This window comes from Mesoplodon mirus (assembly GCF_964341445.2).
Source record: "Mesoplodon mirus genome assembly, chromosome: 12".
Classification (NCBI taxonomy): Eukaryota; Metazoa; Chordata; class Mammalia; order Artiodactyla; family Ziphiidae; genus Mesoplodon; species Mesoplodon mirus.
Window position 1 is genome coordinate 70,124,737 of NC_138988.1, and position 26,720 is coordinate 70,151,456.

At 52.8% G+C, this 26,720-nt stretch overlaps 2 protein-coding genes across 2 annotated transcripts in view; one reads left to right on the forward strand and one right to left on the reverse strand.

The window, feature by feature from the left end:
• Positions 1 to 9,505, forward strand: part of CMTR1 (cap methyltransferase 1) — a 63,371-nt gene extending 53,866 nt beyond the window's left edge. The window contains exons 17-24 of the mRNA XM_082639887.1: positions 788 to 919; positions 1,827 to 1,949; positions 2,628 to 2,719; positions 3,798 to 3,866; positions 5,249 to 5,296; positions 6,637 to 6,749; positions 7,366 to 7,474; positions 8,140 to 9,505. Coding sequence (XP_082496013.1) covers positions 788 to 919; positions 1,827 to 1,949; positions 2,628 to 2,719; positions 3,798 to 3,866; positions 5,249 to 5,296; positions 6,637 to 6,749; positions 7,366 to 7,474; positions 8,140 to 8,272 — 819 coding nt within the window. The 3' untranslated portion in view covers positions 8,273 to 9,505. The remainder of the gene's footprint in view (positions 1 to 787; positions 920 to 1,826; positions 1,950 to 2,627; positions 2,720 to 3,797; positions 3,867 to 5,248; positions 5,297 to 6,636; positions 6,750 to 7,365; positions 7,475 to 8,139) is intronic.
• Positions 9,506 to 10,725: 1,220 nt separating this feature from the next.
• CCDC167 (coiled-coil domain containing 167) lies at positions 10,726 to 26,299 on the reverse strand. The gene is made up of 4 exons (XM_082639888.1): positions 26,216 to 26,299; positions 12,794 to 12,888; positions 12,542 to 12,594; positions 10,726 to 11,096 (listed from the first exon to the last, which is right to left on the reverse strand). Exons 1-4 carry the CDS (start codon positions 26,255 to 26,257, stop codon positions 10,993 to 10,995), a joined length of 294 nt encoding a protein of 97 aa, XP_082496014.1. The 5' UTR covers positions 26,258 to 26,299; the 3' UTR covers positions 10,726 to 10,992.
• Between the last annotated feature and the right edge of the window lie 421 nt (positions 26,300 to 26,720).

Below are 26,720 nucleotides of genomic sequence, written 5' to 3' on the forward strand. Positions count from 1 at the left end.
GGCCCTAGATGTGTTCTGTTCAGCATTCCTGCTGCCCAAAGGGTGGTGCTGGCTCTCACTCCCTGGCATGTTTAGGGTCCTGTGAGTGTGCCTGCAGGGGAGACATGAAGTATGGGATGATCTTAGGCTGGGGAGCTGGTCAGAGGGCCAGGAGGGGCTGCCAGGAGAGCTCACAGTGGATCTGGCCTAAACTTAGGCTCCCTGTCCTGTTTCTGGTGAGTGGTCCTCAGAATTCTTCTGCCCTATGTTTTCCTACCACCTGACTTCCAGCTTTTCCCTGGGCTTTATTTAAATCTGGCCCAGATCATGGGCCATTGTGCTGGTTTTGTAGGGTTAGGGACTGGAGAATGAGGTTCAAGATGACCTCAAAAAAAAAATAGCACGTGTAAATTTTTCTGAATGGGTAGAGAGATTACTTAACTGCTTTCAAACCAACTGCTTGCAAGTCTTTGCCTTCAGTTTTATTGAAGGGGAGGCTTTTATATTCTGGTGACATTTCCTTATAGCTCTGGTAAATCGATCCGTACTCTGGGGACTTGGTGTTCTTTCCTTTCCCAGGCTCTCCTAATAGGTCCTAAAGGAACACTCCAAGCAGACAGAATTAGATCCCAGTTAGTGCATGTGAAGGTAGAGCAGGGGGCATGTTTCAGACAGCAAGTGCTTCCTGTCCCTCCCCTCCCCAAGCCTGCCCTAACTCCCTGACCCACCCCCCACCCCCCAGGCACCCGTACTGAGCGCCTGTCCCTTCCCCCAACCCAGCCGTGTTTTCTCTGACCCGGGGCTGCAGGGCACCGAGATCGACATCTTCAGCTATAAGCCCACGCTGCTTACTTCCAAAACCCTGGAGAAGATCCGCCCAGTGCTCGACTACCGCTGCATGGTGTCTGGCAGTGAGCAGAAGTTCCTCATCGGCCTGGGGGTAAGTCTGCAGCTGGCTTCCTACCCAGCTTGGATGGTGGAAGCTTGCTGTCTGTCTGTGGGAATCTGGACAGCTGCCTGCCACACTTGGTGAACGTTCTCTTGGCACCAAGGAGCTGGAGCTTTGACCCCAGGGAAGGTATTTCTTGAAACTTCACTTCCTTCCTTCCTCTGAGTTAGCCAAACATCATTCATTCATTCTTTCTATCTTTCATTTATCCATGTATTTGCTTATTTACCTCCATGTATCGCTAAAGGGAGGAACACTGCCTCCTTTCTTGTGATGTGGAGCTTCCTAGGCTAGCAGGATGGTCAGTAGGCTAAGCTGGCTTGAGCCCATGCAGCTATTTCTTTGCACCACCACCACCATCCCATGTCATCCCCTGTCTTTGGAGTCTAAAATGAGGTGAGGGAAAACCTTGGCAGTTCTATGTCTTAATTGGGTTAAGTCCTCATTGCTCTTTCCTTCCACTCTGGGCTGTCTTTACAGTTTTCTCTCTTCTTCCTCACTTACTTTCTCTGTATCCTCTCACACTTTATCTTTTTTTACTTTCTCTCTGCTCTGCTCTCCGGACCCTTCACCAAACCCACTTCAGACATACACCAAGCTGGACCTTTCTTGAGGGCCTCTGATCATGAACTCAGGCCTCTTGAGTGGTGCCCTGAGCCTGTTCCCTCCCAGTGGGACAGAGTCAGAGCTCTCCTCTTCCACTGAGGCAGTGGAGGACAACACTGTCATTATAGTGTACGAAGTGTAACTGACTAATCTCTCCGAGACCTTTTCTTCTGGCATTTCCCAGCCCCATCAGCTTGTAGCCACCAACTAAGAGCTAAGAGCGGTGAGAGCTGAGCTTCTCACCGCTCAATGTCTTTGTCTGCCTGACCTGGCCCTTTCTCTCTGCCCATAGAAGTCTCAGATCTACACATGGGATGGCCGCCAGTCAGACCGCTGGGTCAAGCTGGACCTGAAGACAGAGCTACCCCGGGACACTCTGCTCTCTGTGGAGATTGTCCATGAGCTGAAAGGGGAGGTTAGAGGTGGTTCTGCTCACGTGTATGGCTCTGCCATCTGGGGAACAGCTGGGCCTGTCCCTTCGCCCCCATGCCCCGAGTTAACTGGGTTATGTGTATGTGGTGCCTGACAGGGCCCAGGGCCTGGCGAGTGCTTTGTAATTGTTCCTCCTCCTTGAGTAGTTGCTCTAAGCCATGGCATATTCAGGTAGGAAGGACCACAGTCTCCTTATGTTTAGGAGATCTTGATCATCTCTGTGTAGCAAAGTCCCTGGTGAACCTGCTGCATATTTTTTAGCTGCTGATTGTTATTGACCAAGGATTCCTTGGGAAAGAAGCAACTTGTTATTTCCCATGAGCTTTGGGTATTACAGCCATACAGATAACTTTCAGAACAGTCAGTGGGAACAGTTGGCCAGAGTGGGAAGCCAGGTCCTGCTGGAGCACCATGGCGGCAGCCTCACTGGGTTTGAGATTCAAGGGGGCTCATCACCCATCACCTCAGGCCTCTGTCTGCTCAGAAGCATGGGCCAGCCTGGTGCTGAGAATCAACTGGGAGGGAGGTGAGAGAAATATCCTGTGTTTAGAGCCCTTCCCTTCCCCCGGCTATACGTAGAATGGAGGCCAGTGTGCCACAGTGGGCGGAGTGAGCCCCAGGCCAATTCCTGGCAGGGTGGGCAGTGTACTTATCCTTCTAGGGGAAGGCCCAGCGGAAGATTAGTGCCATCCACATCCTCGATGTCCTTGTGCTGAATGGCAGCGACGTGCGGGAGCAGCACTTTAACCAACGGTCTGACCTGGGCCCTGGGGGAGGGAAGGTGGGCCGGGGTGGGCCAGGGCAGCTCTGTGGCGGCAGCCTCTGTGGCTTGGGCCTCACCCAGGCTTCCTCTGCTTAAGCGCATCCTTAGAGTTTCCCTCTTCTACCCACTAGCTGGTTCCAAGGGCAGGGTGAGAAAGTGGTGTTGGCACTTCCGGTTACCAGGACTTGGGCCTTGATTTCATACATACTAGCACACTCCATTTTGCCTCAGCTGTTCAGATCAGAGGTGATGTTTGCTTTAAGGTTGAGCAAGAGGGTGACCTTATGGGGAAGAGGGAGGGTCTTCTCCTCTGAAGACTGTGTTCTGTTCTTGGTGGTCCCACTTAAGTCAGTTTATCTGGATCCCAAAACTCCCACAGAGGTACTTTTGTTCGTGGATAGATGCCTAATCAGTCGTTTAAAACGGGGGTACAAAAAGGAGAGACGGGGCTTCCCTGGTGGCGCAGTGGTTGAGAGTCCGCCTGCCGATGCAGGGGACGCGGGTTCGTGCCCCTGTCCGGGAGGATCCCACATGCCGCGGAGCGGCTGGGCCCGTGAGCCATGGCCGCTGGGCCTGCGCGTCCAGAGCCTGTGCTCCGCAACGGGAGAGGCCACAACAGTGAGAGGCCCGCGTAATGCAAAAAAAAAAAAAAAAAAAAGGAGAGACATCTTACACCACCATGGTGCTGAAGTCACTCCTAAGTTGGTTCATCTGAGTGGGCGCACTGTGGTATCTGTGGTTTGGGGTGAAGGAGCCAATGCACAGAATAAAGATGATGCTTGAAGTTCTGGTGGAGGTGACTGAACACAGCCAAAGGTACACTTCAGGAAAACCAACCAAGATATTGAAAGTAGAGGTCAGAGTCCAGAGCGGGGGAGAGGGCGTTCATGACGACATCACGAGAAGGGCAAGGGTGGGCTTCCTGGGAGACATGAGTGCTGCCTCTTGGAGCAGTTTTGCTGCAGATTCAGGAGTGTTCTCTCACTGGTGCCATGACAATGCCCTGGGGGTGCGGGTGCTGGTAAAGATACCCTTACTTGCCTCTGAGAGACTCTGTTTGGATTGTAGAATTCAGCTTGCTGAGAAATTTGTGAAAGCTGTTTCCAAGCCCAGTCGGCCTGACATGAATCCCATCAGGTGAGCAGATCATCTCTCCCCCCAGATCCTCCTCTCCCATTGCTTCTTTCTGGCTAGTGCCTGCCTCCCTGTCCTGTGAGGGGTGGGAGGGCTCAGTGGAGGAGACCAGGCCAGGCTGGCATTAGAGATCAGACTGCCATTGAGTGATTTGCTTGGGGGTGCTGGGTAGGTGACTCCTTTGCCCCAGAGTATCCCCCATCCTGCCTGTCACAGTGGGCCAACCTCCACAGGAGAGGTTCGTTCCTCAGGGTTAAGGCATCCTCATTTAAGACGCACGTGCTTCTGAGAGCACTAACACACCTTGTGAGCCACACATTCATGCTTGAGTATCATTAGCATATCAATCCCGGCCTTTTCATTTTTTTCAGGTAAGAAAAGGGTGCTGAGGGAATGGGAGTTTTTGAACATGAAAAAGAAAAGGTTGGTTTGAGGTAATGGGATCCTTGGTGCATGGAAAGAAGGCCATGGTTTGTTGCCACGTTAGGTAATGTAAAAGTTCTAGGCCTTGAGAGGGTAACAGTCAGGGAGCAGACAGATGGAACAGACTTTTCCAGTCTGGGCTGAGGTCTGAGGTTATTATCTTTGGGGCTTCATGTGACTACAGACTGAGGTATCTATTTACATTTTATCAAAATCATTTTCATTATTCTTTTTAATACAGATTTACATAGGATTAAATCCAATAGTGGGAATGCACTTTTAGAAGTCTTCTGAAAGTCTAAAAGTAATTTCTTGTGCTTTAAAATGTCCTGTCTGCCGGGTCCTGAGAAGCAGCTTCCAGGGGTCCTGTCTCTGTTGCTTGTGACAGTTTGGTTGCTTGGCTTCTGGGCACCTCACTCAGTAGCAGTTCCAAAGGCGTGTTCAGGGGGCCCCAGAGGTGGAGGGCTGGGCATCAAACAGGAGCCCTGCATCCTGGGTAAGGGGGGTCTCCTCACCCCTAATGGTAGTAGGCCTATTAGGACGATTTGGAAGCAACTCTGTTACAGGAAGGCCTAAAATCCATGTAGACAGACCTGGGCAAGAGCCTGGCCCTTGGTGTTCTGGCCTCTAGAGATGGGGACCGTAACCCAGGGTGGGAATGCTGACAGGGACATCTTCATCTGCCAGACCTTCCTCTTTCCCTCACCTGACTTCCTGAACCATAGCTGTGCTCCCCAGGTGCCCTGGGGCAGGCTCCAGGGGATGCTTGGCAGCTCTGAAACCTAGGGCTTGTCTGTGGAGGACGGCAGTGACAGGCTAAGGGTCCTCATTCTTGGTGCGTTGGGTGGTGCAGGGCCTGAGGCAGAAGGTGAGGATAGGCACAGCCTCCTGCCTACCAGCTGCTGCCCAGACAAGTGTCCCACCAGGAATCCTTTGTCAGCTCTCTGTCTGTCTGTCCACAGGGTGAAGGAGGTATACAGGCTGGAGGAGATGGAGAAGATTTTTGTCAGGTGAGTGACTCAGCCAGGGTAGCTCAGGATTTGAGAGGAGTTGGGGTGGGGGGCATGGCAGTGTCCAGGATTCGTTCTCTTTTTCTGTAGAGGTGGGTTAGGGGTACAGTGGTGAGTTGCCCTGGTGGCTGCCTCTACCCCCCCCGCCTCCTTTGCCTGCGTGGCTCAGCTGCAGCCAAGGGCCCCCCAGCTGAGAGCTGATTCAGCACTGTCAGGAGGGGAGCAGGGCGGGTGTGCGTCAGGCAGAAATACGGGCTTGCTGATGCTGTAACAGTTACGAGGGGTGTGTGCGTCAGGCAGAGATAGCAGCGGGCTCGCTGATGCTGTGACAGTTACGAGGGGTGTGTGCATCAGGCAGAGATAGCAGCGGGCTCGCTGATGCTGTAACAGTTACGAGGGGTGTGTGCGTCAGGCAGAGATAGCAGCGGGCTCGCTGATGCTGTAACAGTTATGAGGGGTGTGTGCATCAGGCAGAGATAGCAGTGGGCTCGCTGATGCTGTAACAGTTACGAGGGGTGTGTGCGTCAGGCAGAGATAGCAGCGGGCTCGCTGATGCTGTAACAGTTACGAGGGGTGTGTGCGTCAGGCAGAGATAGCAGCGGGCTCGCTGATGCTGTAACAGTTACGAGGGGTGTGTGCGTCAGGCAGAGATAGCAGCGGGCTCGCTGATGCTGTAACAGTTACGAGGGGTGTGTGCATCAGGCAGAGATAGCAGCGGGCTTGCTGATGCTGTAACAGTTACGATTGTCCCTGCTAGGGGCAGAGCAGCAAGCTGCTTGAAACACTATAAATCCCAGTTCCTGGTGCTGACAGAGATTGAGCCTGGAGGGCTAGAGGGGGCATAACTGCTTCCTCATAATCTTAGCGGTATGCAGGGTGCTCAGATCCGAGGGTCTCATCCTGGGTGTGCCCCTGTGGCCACTGGAGCTGGGCTGGGTCTCAGTGCTCCCGAATTAACTCTTTAGTAGCCACACTGATGCCATGGGTGGTGAACTGAAGACCCAGTGGCACTCGTAGTCTCACATCTTATCCTTACCAGTGTCACCCTGACACCCCGCAAACAGCAGCAACATAGCAGGGGCATGTGTCACTTCCCTGCCTCCATTGCTTAGTTGGGAGTTCAGAGCCTGAGTTCTAAACCCACCGCACTCACTCACTTGCTGTGTGGCCTGGAGCAACTCAAGTCTCTGCCTCAGTTTCTCATGTTGAACTGAGGTAAAGTACTGTGGTTGGTTGGCTGATTTTGACATTAGCCAGAGACTAACGTTAGGGCTTTCTCTCTCTCTCTCTCTCACACACACTCACGCTTCCTGTTTGCATGCCTACTCTGGAAAATCAAGGTTAGAAATGAAGATCATCAAGGGCTCCAGTGGCACACCAAAGCTCAGCTATACAGGGCGGGACGACCGGCACTTTGTGCCCACTGGCCTCTACATCGTCAGGACAGTGAATGGTGGGTGATGAGCCACTGTTACCTAACCCCACTCCCTCAGCCAGGGCACCTGGCCCAGACCCTACTTGAGCCGGAGCTAAGGGCTCCCTACTGAGGTGGGCATTTCTTTGAGGTGCATGTTGAGGGGGACTGTGTTCCCTGAGCCTCTTCTGTTCTTCGGTGGATCCTGGGGGTTGGGCTGGGGCTGCAGAGAGGGGAGCCCAACTTGTGTATGCACACGTGGTGTCCTCATGGCAGGAGAAGGGCCTTTGCGGTGGGCAACAGCAGATCCAGAAAGTCAAGCTGGGCCATTCGTATCACCTGTAGAATCATTTTTCCTTAGTGCCCTCTGGCTAACAGACTCCTACTCCCTCTGCCAGGGCCCGAGAGATGTTGCCCTGGTAGCAGGTTGGCGGGACTGGGGAGAGTTGTTGAGAATTATCTTAGTCATCTTCCTGGAGCCCCCTTTGGGCGGGTGATGAAGGCTGTGTCCTCACAGGCTGTTCTCTGCTGCTGTTTGGAGGGGAGGGGAGTGGAGGAATGGGCGTGAAGGCAGGCATGCCCTTCATTGGCCTGACCTGTCCCCCATGGGTATTTTGTGTCCTTTCTGGGCTTCTTCCCCCTTTCCTCCTGTCAGAGCCATGGACTATGGGATTCAGCAAAAGCTTCAAGAGGAAGTTCTTCTACAACAAGAAAACCAAGAACTCTACCTTTGACCTCCCTTCAGACGCCATTGCTCCATTTCAGTAAGTAGCCTTCTTCCAGGCCTGCCCCCTGCAGCCCCAAGTACTCCTGCTAGAATGCCAGCCTGACCTCTCGGGGCACACCCGGGTCCTGAGACTGACTGCTGCCCATGCAGGGGCTTCCCACGAGGGTATGGCTGTGATGGTTGGGGGTCCTGGGTGTGAAGGGCCCGACCCTGGCCGGGGCGTGGGCTAATGCTGAGGTCCACAGTCTTGCCTTCGGACCCAGTGTGTTGCCGGATTGTTGGTCATAGGTTTCGACAGCAGCCAGTAGCCCTGATGTGCCTGTAATTAGCCACTGACACCAGTGTGTCACCACACTAATACTGTTCTATTAGAGCAGCAGAGACAGATAAACCAGGAATATCAGTAATTAAAGGATCCAGTAGGATGCAATTAGCAGAAGTAGAAGCTGTGTGTTGAGAAAAGCTGGTTCTAGAAGGCAGGGAGCAGGGCCTACTAGGTACGTTTGGCTGCCAGAGGGAAGACTCTCAATTGGAGTCATTAGTGAGACCTGCCCTCCCCCCCACCCCCAGTGCACACACACACACACACACACACACACTTAAGAACACCCATCCCCGAAGTCACGGGTGCCAGGGTGGGTGGTGAGCTCTTGGTCCTGCTCCACGTGGGTACAGCCCTCTGACCTCCCTTCTCCTCCCCAGCATCTGCTACTACGGCCGGCTCTTCTGGGAGTGGGGGGATGGCATCCGTGTGCATGACTCCCAGAAGCCCCAGGACCCAGACAAGCTGTCCAAGGAGGACGTCCTCTCCTTCATCCAGACGCACAGCGCCTGAGGATGCCCACCCCTGCCAAATGCCCTGTCGTTCCCTGAGCCTGGCCGTGAGGTTGGTGGTGTCCTCTGAAGAGCTCAATTGGGGCCTTCTGGGACACTTTTTGGAATTCCCTCCCCGGAGCCCTGCCTGGGAACTGTCTCCCCTGCCAGCACTCAGCCTGAAGGATGCAGCTCCTACAGCACGTTTGAGGTCAGGGCCCAGGGCACATGGGGCCAGTGGAGGATGTGTCTGTCGGAGGGCAGCAGGGCTTCGGCTCTGCCATTCCTTCCTGTATCCTGTGGACTCACTTGTCTGAGTTCCACGCAGTGCCCTGAGGGCGGCCATGCCCCTGCGTTGCCCAACTTTTTATTGGGCCAACCCTGAGAGGCAGGAGGCCCACTGTTGAGAGCTGGCCAGGAGCAGCTGCTATATAAATCAAGGTTTTGTTTCTTTGAACTTGCTCTGTTTTGATGCCAAGTTGGAGATTTTCTTGTCTCCTCCCCCTACCCTCTCCTGGTCTTCCCTGGAGTTCTTCCCAGCCCAAACCTCTGACCGTCCCGCAGGCCGGGAAGGGAGGCATGTGGACCCGCATCTCTGACACCACGTCAGGATGCAGGTAGCATTGTCTGGTGGTAGGTGTGACTGCTTCCTGGGGTTGTAGAGCCTTCCTGGGCCTCACCCCTTTTGATCCAAACCTCAGGCAGCTCTAGAAGGGGAGGAAGCAGCCTTGAAGACCTGCCGTTTTCTATGCGCCAAACAGTAGTGGCCGCACTGTAACAGAGGTCCTGTTGGGTTGGGTCGCACCCAGTCCTCTGGCAATCATGGCACTCCCGTTTGTCCCAGCCACCTTGCTACCCTCCCCCCTCCATTTTTTCATCCCCAGCAGGAGGCACAGTTGCTTTTTTGTCCTTTTGTGGTCACTCCATTTCCTCTATCTTGGCGGGTGGAGGGGGAAGCTGGGCAGTAGCTTTGGGTGGGGGAGGGAACCTGTGGTTGTTTTTAATGGGAAATACCTCTCAGAGATGCTCCTGTGGGCTCCCTAGGGTCTCATCCCAGTGCTAGACTGGTTTCCATGGAGATAGATAGAGGGCACTGAGGCTCCCCATGAGGTTGGAATTGACTCCACCTCAGGGGTCTCAGGCCAGCATCCCCCAGGCTGTCAGCAGCACCGCTGAGATGCTGTATTTCCACCCAATTCTGGGTATCAGTGTGTCTTGCAGAATCTTGGATCATTAAAGATAAACATATTTTTAATGCCTGTGTGGCTCTGTGCTGGGGCTTGTCCTTCGGTGCTTTGTGGTCTGGGACTTGCGTGAATGAAACAGCTTGGGCTGGAGGTGAAGGGGAGGAAGCTGTACTCGAGGGGAGAAAAGAGGGTGGGTTTAATCAGAGCCTTGTCCAAGCTCAGGGCTGCTGTTTGTTTGCTGCCAAAGAGGGGCCCAAGGAAGAGTCAAAATTATGTGGCTCCTGTGAGAAGCAGGGATTAGAGAATGAATGAACCTACAGCCCAGCAGGGCAGTGTGACAATCCAGGATCAGTATGTGTGACTAAAATAACAGAGGCGTCAGACCAATTAGTGCCACTAGATGGGGAAGAAAGGGAGGGAGAGATGGTTTCGCTGACCCCGCCAACCTCCCGTTCTGTGTCTGCACTGGAGGCCCATGCGTGTGCTGATGGCACCTCTCCCTCTCTGCTCTAGGATAGCGTTTCTCCACCAGTCCCATCACCGGTGCAGGTTCTCCCTTAGAGCCCACTGCCTATGTGCTTAGCTCCTTCACCTGGGCCCCCAGATTCCTTCCTTAATGTTTCACAGCCTTACTTTAGCTCCCGGGGCAACTCCTTTCCTTGCTTTTACTTACTTGGTGTGATCTCGGCTCCCAAGCCCCTTCATCCTTTTGGTTGCCCTACTCAGCCTTACTCCAGCCTCCCACTCCCAGCCCTCCTGGCCCCTGTGCTGGGAGTAGAGGGCTGTGCTCGGGGGCGGTGGGGGTGGGGGAGGAAGGTCTGTGTTTGCCGCTCCTGCAAACCCCACCTGATTTACTGGCCACTCACCGTAAGTCTGTCTGGTCATTACCGTGGCTCCGGCTGCCCACTGGCTCTGCCACACCTCGCCAGACTTGCAGCCTCTTGAAGATGGATTAACTCCGCACTCCCGTGGGACCACCACATGACCACCTCAAGTCCCCAAGTTGCCCTTTGCTGCACAGGCTGCATTTTTTCTGCCATAATCACAGGCAGTGGCACCGACTGGAGGGCAAGACAGGGTTTGGTTGGGGGTGGCGGACAAGTGGTGTTAAGGTCTGCCTCTCAGCCCCAGCAGTGCCCAAGTCCTCGAGATGGCGCCCACCATGGTTTGCCTTAGGAAGCACTTTGCTAACGCCTTACTCCCCACCTAAGCTGGGGGCTTACCTTCAGGCCCCTCTCCTCCCTTGCATCCTGAATGCCACCCCACTGCCCCCAGCTGCCACCAGATCATGACATTTACTCAGCACACAGAAGCAGCCAGGGTGGTCTTTATTGCCTTTCCCTTGGGCTAAGCCAACACAAAGCCCTTCTGGAGACTCAAGCCCCACAGCAGGAATGGGAGGCGAGAGGGGCTGGGCCAACAGGAAGCCCTGCTCCGATGTCTGGGTCAGGGAGAAATGGCCCTTGTACCTTGGTCCTCTTGAGGTTTGAAGGGCCTGCTTGGCCGTGACCACGGAGCTGAGGGGAAGCCTGTGCTGACTGGGGAAATCTCAGGCTCACAGGGTCCAGTAGGCGTAGATAAGCGTCAGAAGGAGGAAGATGGCCACAGACAGCAGCATGTTCTTCCGGTTCTCCTGCCGAAGCAACTCCAGCTCCTTCTCTGGAAGGAAAAAGGGTGGTGGACAGGTGGTCTGGGCCCATCTGCTACTCTCATCTGCCTCCACCTATCCCACCAATGGGTACACACACTGCTGAGCACAGAGGTGTTCCCTCCCAGCTGCCTCCTTATCCATAAAAGTGACTGTCCTCCTCGATCTGCCCAGATTTGGCTACAGATCCTGACCCCAAAAAAGCCCCAACCCCCAATGGTGCTCAACCATTTCTTTCCAAATGCAGTTGAAGATGGAGTATGTGAGGGAGACACAAAAAGGCCACACCTAAAAGCCAAGCTAGGTGGTGGCATGGCCTCACCAGGTGAGCCCTCTGGCCCGTCACTGGGTGCCCCCATGGTGCTCCTCCTTCCAGGGCGTCTCATCTGGTCAATTAGAGACTGAGGGCAGCTGGGACCTCCTTGGGCCTGACACTGGAGTAGGGCAGGGACAGGGTGGACCCACACCACCAGTGCTTTTCTAGTCCTGCCCTGCTGGATGCCCAGCTCAGCAGGAACGAGGTATGCTAAGACGAGGAAGTTTGTGCCCGCAAGGCAGTCAGGCTGCCTCTAGAGGAAGCAAGCCCTGCTATTCTACAGCCTGTATCCATTCATATGATACACAGGTGGTTGGTATTCTGTGAGGGCTCACTTGAGTGGTAAATGCTACAATTTTGTGTGAAAATTGCTAGGTTTGAGAGGGAACCGATGTCCCATCCCTCCCTGTGTGAGGAAGCAGGGAGATACCTGCAAACCAGCTCTGGGCAGGCCAGACGGGACCCGGGTAGGGGTATGTGACAGGCACCGTGCTAACAGTGTTGATTCAACCTGGTTCCTACAGGAGGCTCCCTGCCATATGGACTATTCTAGGGCTGATTCTCGGCCAGGTCTGGCCCCTCAGGGTGAATAGAACAGACAAGCCTGAGAGGCCTCTGCAGACCCATTTCCTCCCAGGCTGCTGGGGGCAGCGCCCAGCAGCCTCCCTCTAGCTCCGTGCCCTGTCTGGGCTCTACCTGGCTCTGCACCCAGCACCCAGAAGGTGGCAGCATTGCTCCACTCAGTAGCCCTTCACAGCACCCCAGTGGGAGGTTCATCCTCCACCCTGGACCCCAAAGACCCTATTCCCGTCACTCCATTGCAGGGTTTTCCTGGGAGAGAGTGGAGGTCTGGGAGGAGGGGGCAGGGAGGACAGACCTCCCAAGTCAGGGTGGATGTGAGGATCTCTTCACCTGGCCACAGCCATACCCCTTCATCCCACAGGAGAAAAACAGACCCACAGGACTCTCCATCTCCCTTGGAACAAAGGAACAAACTTGCTCTTCCAGGATGCTGGGCCTTCAGTTGGTTCCTGCAACCCCCTGGGGGCTGGCTCTCTCCCAAAGAATGCCCTTGACCCCCATCACTTTGTGATCCTAGGACGTGAGGGTGGGGCTGGTAATGGCAGGGAGCTTTCTTACCATAGTTGGAGGCTTTGTTCATCAGGCTGCTTTTCTCCTTCTCCAGAGAACTCCTGTGAGGGGGAAGGGGTCAAAATGGCTCAGGCCCTTTTTCTTTTTCCCACCTGAGGGGCAGCTGGCACACCAGAGCAAGGGAGACAAGAGGAACATGGGCTCAGGTCTCTGGTGGCAGGGGGATGGGAGGGGTGGCAGTTGAGGGCTGGGGCCCCAGGACAGATCGGAAGGACTGGGGGATGTCGGGAGGAGCATTACCTGGCCTCTGAGCTCAGCTCTGCCCCATAGAGCCTGGAGTTCACAGCCTCCAGGTCTCTCCAGCATCGTGACAGCTTCTTCTCCAGCCCATCTATCTGAAAGACACAGCACACCCAGCAGGTAGAGATGGGTGGCAGAGCCTTTCAATTTTCAAGACAGCTGGGATCCTGGGAGCGGGAGGAGGGAGCCTCTAGGAGTCTTTAAACTAGCAACTATGTTTTGCTGTCCTCTACCTCCACGTGGTGCAGGCTGACCCCGGCTAGAAACAGCTTTGAGTGTTGCTCAGGGTCTCCAAGCTGCCCTGACTCACTGGGCCAAGCATGGGTTGGGGCAGATAGGAGCAGCCCCCCCAGTCAGCTGTCTCCCCAGCACAGGCCCCAGTTGGGCCCCACAGCAGGAGCAACCAGAGCCCTGAATGTGGCAGGCACAGGCGGCTCCTAGAATGAAACGAGACGATGCAGGAAGCCTCTGCCTTTCCAAAGCATTCCACGCGTGATTAGACATCTAGGGGCCAAAAAGCAGAGGCATGTTTTCTTGTTGGTACACTTCATCTTAAAGTAACCTAAGCTGTAATAATACACATTTTTCCATGAGATTCAATACAAGTTACTGACAGTACAGCTCATGTTAGTTTCTGACTCGGTTCTTGCGCAAAAGCATTGACCATCATCAAGATAGCTTAACTTGGGGGGCAAAATAGCTAAGCTCCTGAAAGGCTGCATGCCAAAGGTACCAGTTCTCCCATTTGTTTTGATTATAGTTTCAGAGATGTGTTCTTGGGGAAATAATTTGAGTTATGGGGAAATGTTTTATGAAATACTGGACTGGATCATCCAAGGTCCTGGTATCATGCATTTGGCTTTGAAAGTTCATCTGTGTCCATCTGTCTCCAGGTGTCTGTCTAATCGGCCACCTCTCTAGGCCCGGGCCTGTTCTTCTTGAACCTGTGCCCTGCTGGTGGGAGCCTAGATCTCAGTGGGTGGGAGTTCAGAGGGCCCTGTGTCCCTCACAGCAGCTGACTGAATAGTGCTTTGGGTCCAGCTAACGCTTGATTTTCCATATGACTTCACTCATTCTCACCGCGTCCCTGGGAGGGATAGCGAATACTGATACAGGCTCTACTTCACAAGTGGGAGAACGGGTCCTCCAAATGGAATGACTTTTCTGAGGAGTCACAGTGGAACACTCCTTTCCTTATCGGTCTCAGCCAGTTCTCTGCTCCAGTCCTTTCTGGAGCGGCCCCTGGACAGACGGTAATCAATGACTGCAACTACGAATCCCAGCATCCCTGGCCAGTGTTCTGGGGCCAGTGTCAGAGCCGCACTTGAAGACACTGGGCCTTCTGCCCCTCCCCCTGGCCAGTACCCATCCCAGCCATTCTGGGTCAGCTACTTTCCCTCGTCCCAACGCCCAGCCCAAAGGACACACCATCTACCCACTTCCCTGCAGCCCCAGCCTGCTGCCAACTCCAGCTCTGGAAGCAGGGCCCGGTGGGAGGGAGCAACTGCAGAGCCTTGAGTTAACTGCTTGGTTAATTGTGTCACTTCTCTGCTAACGGGCACCAAAGGGAGGGCTGTCCTGGGAAACAGCCCCAGCCAGGAGATGGGGCCTGTGCCTGGGAGGCCAAAGGCCATGCTGAAACCTGCTCTGTAGGGAAATGAGCACTGGGAAGCCAGGCTCAGGGAACAGCAACAGCCTGATGTGAAGGTTAGTGGAGACGGAGCTGGGAGGAGCGGGTGCTTCAGGCCACCATGAAGCCTGCCCTTCATAGCAGTACCCCCAACACACACAGCCAGCCCCTCAGTACCCTAAGACTTGCTGTTTCCACTTTCCGGTGTAGAAACCACAAACAGAGCACCAAATTCCACGCTGGGTCCCACACAAAGCTTGATTCTTGATGCTCTATCTCCTCCGTGAAGCCTTCTCTCTGGCCCTTGGCTGGAGTGGTACTGCCTCCTTCCCCCGGCTGATTAACCAAGCCTTCTCTCATGAAGCTGAGCGCGTATTGTGTCATCCAGCTACATGGGTCCAAACCTCATCTTGCCAAACTCTAGGAGACCCTAGGGCAGATGATGTAAACCTGCAGCCCAGTGGTCAAGTCTAGCCCAGATCGGCCCACGCCACTTGTGTATGTCACTGCTGGGCCTCTCAGGATGCCTGACTTTGTAGCTCCTGTCCTAGAAGGCCTGGCCCACTGCAGTCCTTGTGTTTGTAGCCATGGAGGAATGAGTAGGGTTGGGTGTGGGTGGGGCCCAGGGGCTGGGCTTCATGTGGCACCGGGAGTCTAAAATCCTCCCCTCATGCCCAAGGAAGCTGGAAGAAGCTAGAAGCAGCTGTATGTGCACATAGATTATGTACTTTGGGGATTACCCAGTGCAAGTATTAGTCCTAGGTTAGATTTCTCCCTGCCCCACCTTCGGCCAGCCCCTGGTTTGCATGTCATTCTGGGGAGGAAGTTGGGGGACCTCCATCCCTAAACACCTCTACAAGGCTACCAAGGGCCCAAACAGGATAACTGGGCCAGAGCGAGGCCAAGAACTCACGCTCAGCAAAACCTTTAAATTGAGGTTGGCAAACCGCAAGTGGCCAAGCTGGTCTGCTGTCAGGCTCTGGGCAGGGCCTGTGGAGCTGGCAGCTAGAGGCCTTTATCTGAACGAGCCCAATGTATCTGCAGTTCCATGAATACCCCACTTTCACTTACCACTTTTTAATGAGCTTAAACAGACTAACAAATCAAGGTTTTAGGGACTGAAGTTCTAACCTCCCTCTATGAATATTTATGTCCTGCTGCAGCTCTCTCTGATTCCCTTCTAAATATCAAGTTCTCCTCCTTTATAACCCAGCTGCTTGATATGGGCTGAGTGAGGGGGAGTCTGGGACTGTCAGGAGGCTCTTCAGTAGGCCACAGACCCATCCTCAGAAGGTGACCCCACTGACAGTTAAACACCCTGCAGCATTTGTTGATGCCGAAGCCAGTTCTCAAGCAGCTATAATAACGGGTGCCAACATTCTAGTGACCTACTGGCCGCAGATAAGGCAGGGAGGGAGGGTCAGGATGCATCTTTTAGTTGTGGCTGGGGTTGGGAGTGGTGGCTACAGAGCAAAGCTAGCCCAGCAAGATGGACCCAGAAATAGGGGAGAGGACCCAGGAAGTGGGTCTTAAAAGAAGCCCCTAGTTGGCTTTTCAGTCAACTCTCAATGACATGCACATAGCTAATGCACTTCACAGATTCCCCAAAACAAATCTATAGTCCTTGATTAGCTTCCTCTCTGCCCCCAGGCTGAAGGCAACAGAGGACAAGATAGCCAGGACCAGGAGAGAAAACACGGGTTAGGACCAGAATAAGGAGACAAATGTCAAGAAGATTCTGGAAGCATAAGGGTCAGAACTGGGCAAGCAGTTGGGAGCCCAAGTGCTCAGAAGCCTGAAATTGTAGTTCCTGAAAAATGTGGTAATAAGGAGTGTGGGCTGTAATCAGATGCCTCAGCTGGCCGTTCACTTGCCGTGCGTCTAGGTGACTTCCTTAATTCGGTGCCTCAGTTTACTCATGTGTAAAACAAAGATAATAATGTTTCCTATTTCAAAGAATTGTGAGGATGACATGAGGCAATACGTGTACGATCCTTAGTGCCTAACGCACAGAGTGATGGCAAAACAAGTGTTTGCTAGCATTATTATCAGAGAATGGTTTTCATTAGATCTGTAGGGAAAAGAAAGAAAATTGAGTTAATATGTGGCAAGAGTAAGAGGAGGTAGAAGCCGAGGTGCGTGGTGGAGAGTACTCTCCATTGGTCACTGGCTGGCAGCAGCAGGGAGGGGAGCCCCTCTGGCTCAGATATGGCCATCCTGATTCTATGGAGGGGTTCAGCAGGGGTGGGGCCTGCAGGTGGACCATCACAATAGCAATGCCTCTACAGGCCAGCCTCTCCAGCTGGCTTGGGACACGGCATGCTGGGAACCTCATGATCCTGCCGGGGGTTGAAGCTGGGGTGGGGTCTGGAGCTGGTGCCAAGTTGTAGAGGCTCGGCCTGCTGGAAGCTGAGGATGAGAGGTCTAGGGCAGCGTCTAAGGGCAGAACAGACTCAGGTGTGGTCTGGGCCCTGGTGGGCATCTGAGGAGACGTGGAATAGCAGGTGAAGCCTAGCAGCTGGAGTGCAGGTTCACTGACGCCATGGCTCTACAGCGCCTGGTGCCCAGCTAAGCTGGGAGCAGGAATGCAAAGCCCCAGGACTAAGGCAGGAAGAAGCCCCAACAAAGAGATCCGACCAACTCCAATGGGAAGAGGAGGTTACACTCTGGAGGCCAGGGAGGCTCCCAGGACTCCTGCCCAACAGGCTGGATAGTAGGTCAACTGGCAGGAAGGGCACGGCTGACCCAACTGGTTCAGTTCTGGGACTTCCCTGGAGCTGCAGGGGGCAGCACTGCTGGCTGTGACTGTCACAGGTAAAGTAATAGCCCAGGTAGGGACTGAGACTGGCACTCATTCAGGCACAGAGCCGGGGCAGAGAGTGGATGCCCCTGATGTACAATAACATGGACACAAGGAGTGTCCATGCATTACGTTTATACTCAGAAGACCAAGTGTCCATTTTTATACAGGAAAAAAGAACAGTATGTCTAAGTCACTGCGATGACAGTCAGTAGGTGAAACGGCTGCAAAGGGACCCAAGGAATCAGTAAGGCAGTGGTGTGAGCTCCATAACAGTTAGCCAACTGTGTGGCACGTCACATAGAGCTGAGGACCTGGTAGGTGTTGTGTAAACCTGTGTGCAAGCAGTTCAGGGGACTGGGAAATAGGTGGTGAATATGCAGGGTGTCCTGGTGGGAAAGTCTACTCTTGACCCCAAGACCAGAAGTAGCTAAAACCTGCTCATGGAGACTGCTGGTCTGAGCCTCGGCAGGGAAGAAGGGAGGAGAAGAAAGGGAGAAAAGATATATGGGGCAGGGAGTGGGAAGGAGCAACCCTCACGTAGGAGGGAGGTGAGGGCCCCAGGGGAGGCCCTGGAGACAGGATCCAGGAAGTTTGTACTTTAGCAGGAAAGGCCCACGAGGGATTCCTCCACAGTCAGGATGGGAACCGCTGCCTTTCTTAACCAGGCACGGACTGGGGGACCGGAGCCTGGTGGGTGGCTTCAAGAGTGGGCAAAGGAGCAGGCTCAGTGAGGAGAAGTATAAGACCAAGGATTCTCCACAGAGGTGGGGATGTTTCCTGCAGAAGAACTCGAAGTTCTGAAGTCAGACTGACAGTCAAGGTCAGCAGAGGCTCCGACCCCAGCCAAGTGGGGCCACTGCTCCTGCTGGCAGTCATCAGAGCCAGGGTCTCTTCCTGCGGCCTTCCTCCAGGACCCCTCCCTCAGAAACAGCTCTGAGCACTCGGCTGGCAGTTCAGTAGCCCTGAGACAGCTAAGCAAAATCGCCTCTGCCACCTGACTTGGGGAACAACACCCTACTCTCGGAGCTTTAGGGAAGTCTCCCTGGAGTCCTATATGCCATAAAACCACTGTGTTAAGAGAAACTGTAAAATTCTCCTGGAATCCATGGGTGGCATCTTTTCAGGAATGTGGAGCCTCCCAGTACGGAAGCCCAGAATGAGGCCTCTTTGGGGGCAGGGAAGGTGAGTGCCATCTTGCACACAGATAAGTGCCCAGTGCCCAGGTCAGGCCAGGTCCGCGGGGGGCCAGCTTCAGGTCTGGCTGCTGCCAAGGCCTCCCAGCAGCTTTTTTCTGCCAACAAGCACTATTGAAGGTGGCTGAATGGTGCTCCCACAAGCATCTTGACAGCCTGGGAGGTGGCTCCCTGCCCACTCCCTAAGGAGCCACTGTCTAGGGCCAGACTTTCTTCTGGGAAAGGGCAGAGGCACCCTTGGGGCTTGGCACTGCCAAGCTAGCCACTGTGCTTTCTGGTTTAAGGAAGTTGTTTCCTGTGTTGCTGGCCTTGCTCTTGGGAGATTCTGGGCTGTGAGTGACAAAAAGTGGCTGGGAATGAGTTAACCTCAGGAGTCAAGCAGCGGTCATGGGGCATATCCTGCACCTGCCTGGCCGGGTCCTTGCTGGGCACCAAGACCTAACAAAGAGCACGGTGTCAAGGTACCTGAGCTCAACTCAAATCGTGGACTTTCACGTGTCTGGATGGCACAGCACAAGTCAGAACAGCCTCTGGAAGCCCAAAGTCCACAATAATACCAGTAGCAGCCAACACTACGGTAGCAGGCGTATGTGCCAGGCACTGCTCTAAGCACCTCACACGACTCCCTCACAGGACACTCACAGTAACCCTGGCGGGAGAGGAGTAGCATCAGTATGCACACCCTGCGGATGAGGAAACTTGGGCTGCGGGCGTGAAGTAACGTGTGCAGGGTCACGCAGCCGGCACCCGGGGGAGCGGGCGGTTGGGAGTTGGTGCTGTGGGCTGCCAGCACTCACGGGAGGAGCTCGGAGGCCCCAGCCCGGAGCCGCTCTCAGCTCCTGGGCGGCAACTCCGCTCCTTACACCCCGGGCCATGCGGGGTGTGGGCAGCTTCCCGTGTGCTCCCCAGTGTCTGCATCGACTCTGCAAGGAAGGGACGTTTTACAGTCTCCCCTTTACAGGGGAGCAAACTCCCACACGGAGAATTTAAGCAACCGGCCCTAGGTCGTGTCACTGGGAAGTGGCAGAATTGGGGTCTGAATCTGGGTTTTTCTGCTTCAGAGCTTATGCTCCTTCCACCTCTTCAAGCTCTTCCTCCAAAATCCCTCATGAAAACATTCATGACAAAGAAGGGTTCTGTGGAACAAAATCATTCCACATCCCAGTCGAAACCCATCTAAGCTTGTTGATCTGGCTTTAACAGATTCTCTACTCTGACTAATCTTGTATAAGGGCTTTGCTTGCTTTCTGTCCACATAACAGATACTCACTGTGAGGGGAGAACCTGATTGAAATCTGTTTGCTTGGAGACAGTGAGCGTCTCCAAGCCCAGCATCTGTCCTCACACTGAAGGCAATTACTCTCTAACTCTGGGCTTCACGGACATCCCAGGCACCCTCCCCCAAACCGCCTACGCTGCCAAAGCACCCTCCAAAACACACACAAAACAGACCCGGGTTTGAGAAGGAAAAAGGTGGGCTAGTTGGGCCTGATAAACCCTCCTTTCCTCAAAGTCTTTCTTCTCACTTGCTAATAACTCACAGCCCGAGAGTGGTGTCAGCTGTTTAAGCTCCAGCCCCAGCAGTCTGGGAACCGGATTTCTGGAAATCCACTCATTTTCACATGTCAGGGAAGCCCCAAAATGTTTACTACAATGGGTAGAGAAGCCGGACCACCTGCCCAGATGGTCTCTGGCAGGAAATCAGGGGCTTCCCATCTGGGGCCTTGAGGCCACACAGCCAAGTGACATGGGGGTCATGGGCCTTGATTTTCCAGGTGACTATCCTCAAACCCCAAAGGACCAATTACCCTGATACCGCTTAAGGGATGTTCTTCTGTGGAGGAGGCTCTGTGAGGGCAGAAAACAAAAACCTCCGCCATGGCTCCCAAATCATCAGAAGTTTCTCTCCCAGGCTGGGCAGATGAAGACAATAAACCTCCCCGGTTTTTAATCAATGAACAACTTTCAGGAAAAGCAGAGAGCCAAGGGACTTGTCATTTCTCTGGAGAGTCACCTCCCGCCCCAGGTCAAGAATGTGGAGGTCCTCCTGAAGCCCGCGCAAGCTCCAAGGGCTTCTGGTCTCTGAGAGGCTCTGCAAGCAGAGCCACGTCAGTCCTCACCTGAAGCCTTCAGCTGTCCCTGGGCCAGAATGTTGTCTGGGGTTTCTTTTCTCTTCTTTCCCCCAATATATATTTTTTGATAAAGTAGCAAAAGCTTCTTCATCACTGAAAGGCTCAAAGCACTTTTCCAGAATTGGCATCCACCCCGTGCCTTATGAATTCATTAATTAAGATGCTGGCAAACAGCCACTCCACACATGCTGACATCCAGCCGTGTTAGGTAATGAGGTTTTAGTCTCCTGACCCCCATCAGATGGAGTGGAGCCAGACGCAGGCTGCTGAGAGAAATCACCTGCCCAATGGCAACCTGTCGCTTGAGCCTGGCAGCAGGCGAGGCTCATTTAATGGTCAGCTGCCCTTGAACTGTGTCTGCAGGCCTCAAGCCTTTCTCCCAGCCCTGACTGGGCAGCCGCCAGCAAGACAGTGTCCAGCCGCCTGCTCCACTGTGGCCTCCTGATCTCTCACCATGAACCACTCAACTGGGCCCAGAAGTCAGGGGTGAGGGTTCAAGTGCCTCCTATAGCCTCTCAAAACCAATTCAGTAAATATTTATTGAGAGTCCACTAGGCTGCTTCTATCCCTTGTCTCAGAACACTGGTAGGTTCCTGTCAGCCTTGTAACAGCCTGTTCCAGGACTGAGACTGTCTTCATCCCCACTTAGTGCTCCTCCCTGCCCCCAGGGAGCTCACCGTGGTGGCTGACACTACACAATCACAAGTGTCCACACTCCTCTCCTCCTGGTGCTCATCCTGCTTTGGCCATTTTCTCCACTCAACCTACCACCTACCCTTCATCGTCACTGATCCTGGCCCCTTTTTCTGATAAGAATTCCAGTGAATTTTAAATGACTCCCATTAGGGCTTCCCTGGTGGCACAGTGGTTGAGGGTCCGCCTGCCGATGCAGGGGATGCCAGTTCGTGCCCGGTTCGGGAAGATCCCACATGCCGCGGAGCAACTGGGCCCATGGGCCGTGGCCACTGAGCCTGTGCGTCCGGAGCCTGTGCTCTGCAACGGGAGAGGCCACAACAGTGAGAGGCCCGCGTACCGCAAAAAAAAAAAAAAAAGACTCCCATTAACTTTTATTCCCTCTAGCAGATACTATTAGTTGACCAACACAACATTGATTCCCTACCCCTCCTCCTTTGCCTGCCTCCACCATAGAAGAAAGAAAAGCTCAACAGATGCTTTCCCAGCCTCACTGCAGCCAGAGGTGGTCATGACCCAGTTCTGGCCAATGAGATGTTCCAGAAGTCGGCTGGGAGACGACTGAGAGAGCTTATGCTTTGCTGATAAAAGGGACAACGATTGTTATAGTTCCTTTTTTTTTCCCTGACTTAAAGTTGAATATGATGACTGGAGCTGTGGCAGCTATCTTGTGACTAAGAGGAAACAGCTAAGAGAATGCAGGAACACCAGCTCTGACACAGCTGAGCCTTTGAACCAATGCCAGTAGCCACCTCCCTCCAAATTTCTTGTGATGGGAAAAAGTATATTCTTGTTTGATTAGGTCACTGAGGTCAGTTTTCTGTAACCTGTAGCTAAAACCTTTCCAAACTGACAGATTTTTGTACTAGGGACCAGATCCAACCAAGTTATCCCCTTAAAGATGTCAGCTAAGACACTGCACATCTGTTAACTAAAGACCAACTGGCTGTTGAAACATTTAAGACACTAAGAATGGTCCAGCTGAGGAAAAAAAGTACAATGACCAAATAACAGCTCATTACTATCAGAAATTAAAAAACAGGGCTTCCCTGGTGGCGCAGTGGTTGAGAGTCCGCCTGCCGATGCAGGGGACACGGGTTCGTGCCCCGGTCCGGGAAGATCCCACATGCCGCGGAACGGCTGGGCCCGTGAGCCATGGCCGCTGAGCCTGCGCGTCTGGAGCCTGTGCTCCGCAACGGGAGAGGCCACTACAGTGAGAGGCTCGCGTACCGCAAAATAAATAAATAAATAAAAAACAGGTTTTACATCAGCCAAAATCCTATCAGTTTAGACTGAAATGCATCCTTTCCCTCGGCCAGAATCCTCCTATCAGTTTAGACTGAAATACAACCTTTCCCTCCTCCCACACAACTTGAAAATCAGTACCAGAGCTGGTGATTTCTCACCTGAATTATAATTCTCTCGTTATTCAGAATAAAACTCATAGCCAGTTTTTCCCAAATCTGAGATCTCACAAGGTGGCAAATGAGTTGGATAAAAAGGTCTTGAAAGGAGCCACAAGTTGGGAAGGCTGGGAGGTGCCTTGGTGTCCTGGGAGGTGACTGCCCAGTACAGCTGGCCCCAGCCAACCCTCAGGGGGAGTGCTCAGTAATTGCTTCATTACAAGTGGAGGCTGTTTGCAGGTGCTGAGATCACTCACTTGTGGGAGTTTTATTGCACTTGTCAGATTAACATTTTTGATTAAATCACCACTTCATTGGCTTTGAGCACACGACTGTTAATAACAGGACAATATCTACTGCTACTGAGCACCAGCACACATTCAATACTCAGATCCGCAGGGGGCAAAGGAGGAACAATGTGAGGAGATGGCTAGATGCCAAGTTTTTTCTCAGGTGCACAGTGGCAGAGCTCAAATCTTAGACTATCCAAGCAAAAGGTAACCTAGACATCAAGATGGCCAATGTAAATATCTATATTGGTATTGATAGGTTAAGAAAATAAAGGGGTGAAGGTGACTGGTATACGGCACTAGGAGAGCATGTACCCCCCCAAATTCAAAACACTTTTAAAACCCGTGTCAGCCAAACAAAAGACATCTATGATCGTTTATGATCTATATGTGGACCACAGTCAGCGAGTCTTGTGTCTGTAACCCCTGGTGAAATTCAAGTCCTTCATGTTACAGATGAGGAAACTAAAGTCCAAACAAGGGGGCTGACTTAGCCACGATGGAAGGACATGAAAGAACTACGAAGGCTACTGATAAGAAAGCACTGTTTGTTGATTATCCACCCTGTGATGCACGTGCTAGGCACTTTACAAATACTGTCTTATTTAATCCTCAGAACTACACTGTGAGGTAAGATGGAGTCTGCTGAGGAGAACTGGGCTGTCCACTAAAATACACTCTTCTTCCACAGCAATGGAGCTGTAGTTGGGCACATGGCCTCCTAGCTGATGAATGCATGTCCCACCTACCCCTTGCAGGCTTTGCATTTTAGCTGCATCTTTGCCAATGGAAAGTGGGCACTCTGGGCCCAGAATTCTTAAGACAGTGGGTGTGCTTCCTCCACTCTCTCTTTCCCACCAGTGGATACCTCAATGGAATGCAACCTAGTTTCATTCATGAGGTGACAACAGGCCCTGGCCCCCAGCAGAGCCACAAGACGGAAGGAATATGGCAGAACCAACACTGTCCTGGTACTCTAGACCAGGGGTTGACAAACAATGGTCTGTGGGCCAAATACGGTCCATGACTTGTTTTTGTAAATAAAGTTTTATTGGAACACTCTCATTAATTTATATACTGCCTATGGCCGCTTTTGTGCTAAGACATCCTATCTGAGTACAGCTGAGTCTCATTATTTGTGGTCGTTATGTTCTATAAGGTTGCCAACAATGAATTAGCAAATACTGAACCAGGTTAGGTTCTGGTGAGCCTCTGGTCACAACATTTTTATCAGCTGATCAATACAAAACCTTGTTTTGTGTGTGCTTCTGTTTAAAGAGACCTTATTTAATACATATTGTTGATTAATTAACACTGAACTCACATCCAACAGGACTATAACTCATGCCTGAGAAAGCTTATCTAAGACACATATTTTCTCCATAAGGCATGTCACAGCCTTCTTACACTTTGGTAGACTAAATAGCACTTCAGCACTACACTCGAGGGCCATTTTAAACAGCAAAATCACCAAGAAAAGCACAAAAATGCAAGAAACTTGGCAGTAAGTACACCAGAAAAAGGACACTTGTTTACAGCACACAGAAGAGCTGAAAAATAAGACACAGCATTGCCTTGTTCCACCTTAACCAGACACATGGGTCTCAGGTGAATCAAATCTTGATGCTTTGAGTCAGCCTGTTAATTACTACAAAAGCATTTCGAGGACTGATTTGGGGGTTACAAGTACATTTTAGTAAGTAGACAAATGCACAAATATGGAATCTGTGAACAATGAGGATCAACTGTAGTTGCAACAGAGACCATATGGCCCACAAGGCCTAAAATATTTACTATCTGATCCTTTATAGACAACATCTGCCGATCCCTGCTCTAGCCTGTTAGAAAAAAAACAAACAACTTTCTTGTTCTTGAAGCCACTGAATTTTGGGGTTTCTCTGTTATAGCAGCTTATCATGTTCTAATACAGGCTATAAAGTCTAGGCTAGTTCCATTTCAGAGTGCCATCTCATTTTAGCATCTATAGTCTCTCTTACAAGGAGATTCACATTTCCATCGTTTTTTTTCCCTACCAAGTTGGCCAATATTTCTCAAGGGGTGGTACTAAAACCTCCTGCATAAACACTGGTGTAGCTTGTTAAAAATACAGATTCTTGGGCCTCCCTGGTGGCGCAGTGGTTGAGAGTCCGCCTGCCGATGCAGGGGATACGGGTTCGTGCCCCGGTCTGGGAGGATCCCATATGCCGCGGAGCGGCTGGGCCCGTGAGCCATGGCCGCTGAGCCTGCGCGTCCGGAGCCTGTGCTCCGCAGCGGGAGAGGCCACAACAGTGAGAGGCCCGCGTACGGAAAAAAAAAAAAAAAAAAAAAAATACAGATTCTTTGTTAAAAATACTCACCCATGTCCTACTGAATTACTCGGGGTGGGGGAGATTCAACTCTCCATTTTTAAGACAGATGATTCTTAATGCGTTCTTAAGATTGAGAACCACTCAACTGGTAGTAAGCTCAATAAGACAATTACCCAGTATCTTTCTTGCAACCCCAGGGAGGGTGATCTAAGGGAACAGTAACACAGGAGAAACAAGATGCACCAGAAGGCAAATCACCTGTGCTTGATTCTCGGTGCCTCAACCATTTCAACGGTTGGGCTCTACTTGAAACCTCAGGTTCCCCATCTGTAAAAATCTCACAGGCTTGTAGTGAGCGCAAATAAAGTAACAAATAGCGGCTGCTCGATATGCATCAATTTTCTTTCCTTCCATATGCAGTCAATTATTTGTAAGCTCTTTGCGAACATCACCATTCCAGAATTCTCTACAAATTCCCACAGGTTCCCAAAGTAATTTTCAAGCTTCATGCTTTAGTACCCCGGAGGAAAAATTCCCCATCTCAAGGGACAGTTAAGCCACCAGTAATACATTAAACAGTATGGGGTCCCTCACTTCTGGGGGTGCCCTCATCTACAGGTCTCTAACCCTTTGGGATCCCCTCACCTGCGAGTACACAACCCTTTTGGGTCCCCTTCACTTAAACGTCTCCCCTCAGGGCCTCAAGATTTCGGTGTCACGCCCTCTTTGGTGCTCCCCTTACCTGCCTGTCTCTTCCTCTCTGGAGGTCCCGTGGCCTTCTGTTCCCAGCTCTCGAGGCCCCTCGGGCTCTCCAACCTTCGGTTCCCCCAGCGGGCCGTGTCCCAAACCCACGTCGCCCTCACTTCCTCCCCTCACTCCCTCCTCCAACCTGCAGCCGGGCCGACCCACTACCCCGCCGCGGGGAGAAGGCAGTTCACGACGTGGCCCACCCCCCTTTCTCCCCCTCACCTCTAGTGCGACGCCCAGATTCTCCCGCTTCTTTTTAGTCATGTTACTCGCCGGGTTCCCGGAGTCATTATTGGACTCGCCCACCGGCGGCGCCACGCATGCGCAAACCCCTGTGATTCTCCCTCATTGGCCGCCGACGTGGCGGGAGGTGGGACTACTGGCGGTGTCCATCTAGTTGAGGGGCGTGGCCAGCTTGGAGCGGCCATGTTTATGAGGGGCAACCGCTCTTTGAGGCTTCAACCTAGCGGGTGGTGGGAAGAGGATAACTAGATTGGCCCGGGAGGAACGACGGCCCACCCAGGGGTGGAGCTGGCCCTTTCCTTAAGAATTCAAAGGCACTTTACAGCACAGAGAGGCTGTTTCTTCACCCCGTCGTCTTCTGTACCCTTCTTCCTTTTTGTGACCACCCTGCCCAGTTTGAGGCCAGCTCCCATCCCTTCAATTCTGTCAAGTTCTTTCCGACCTTCAAGGCCCATCCTGAAGCACTGATCCTCCATGAAGCCCC

Coding starts and splice junctions, on each gene's coding strand:
- CCDC167 (XM_082639888.1), bottom strand. CDS start 26,257: ATGACTAAAAAGAAGCGGGAGAATCTGGGCGTCGCACTAGAG. Junction 12,889..26,215: donor ATCTGGGCGTCGCACTAGAG/GTGAGGGGGAGA, acceptor TGTGTCTTTCAG/ATAGATGGGCTGGAGAAGAA. Junction 12,595..12,793: donor GAGCTGAGCTCAGAGGCCAG/GTAATGCTCCTC, acceptor TCCCCCTCACAG/GAGTTCTCTGGAGAAGGAGA.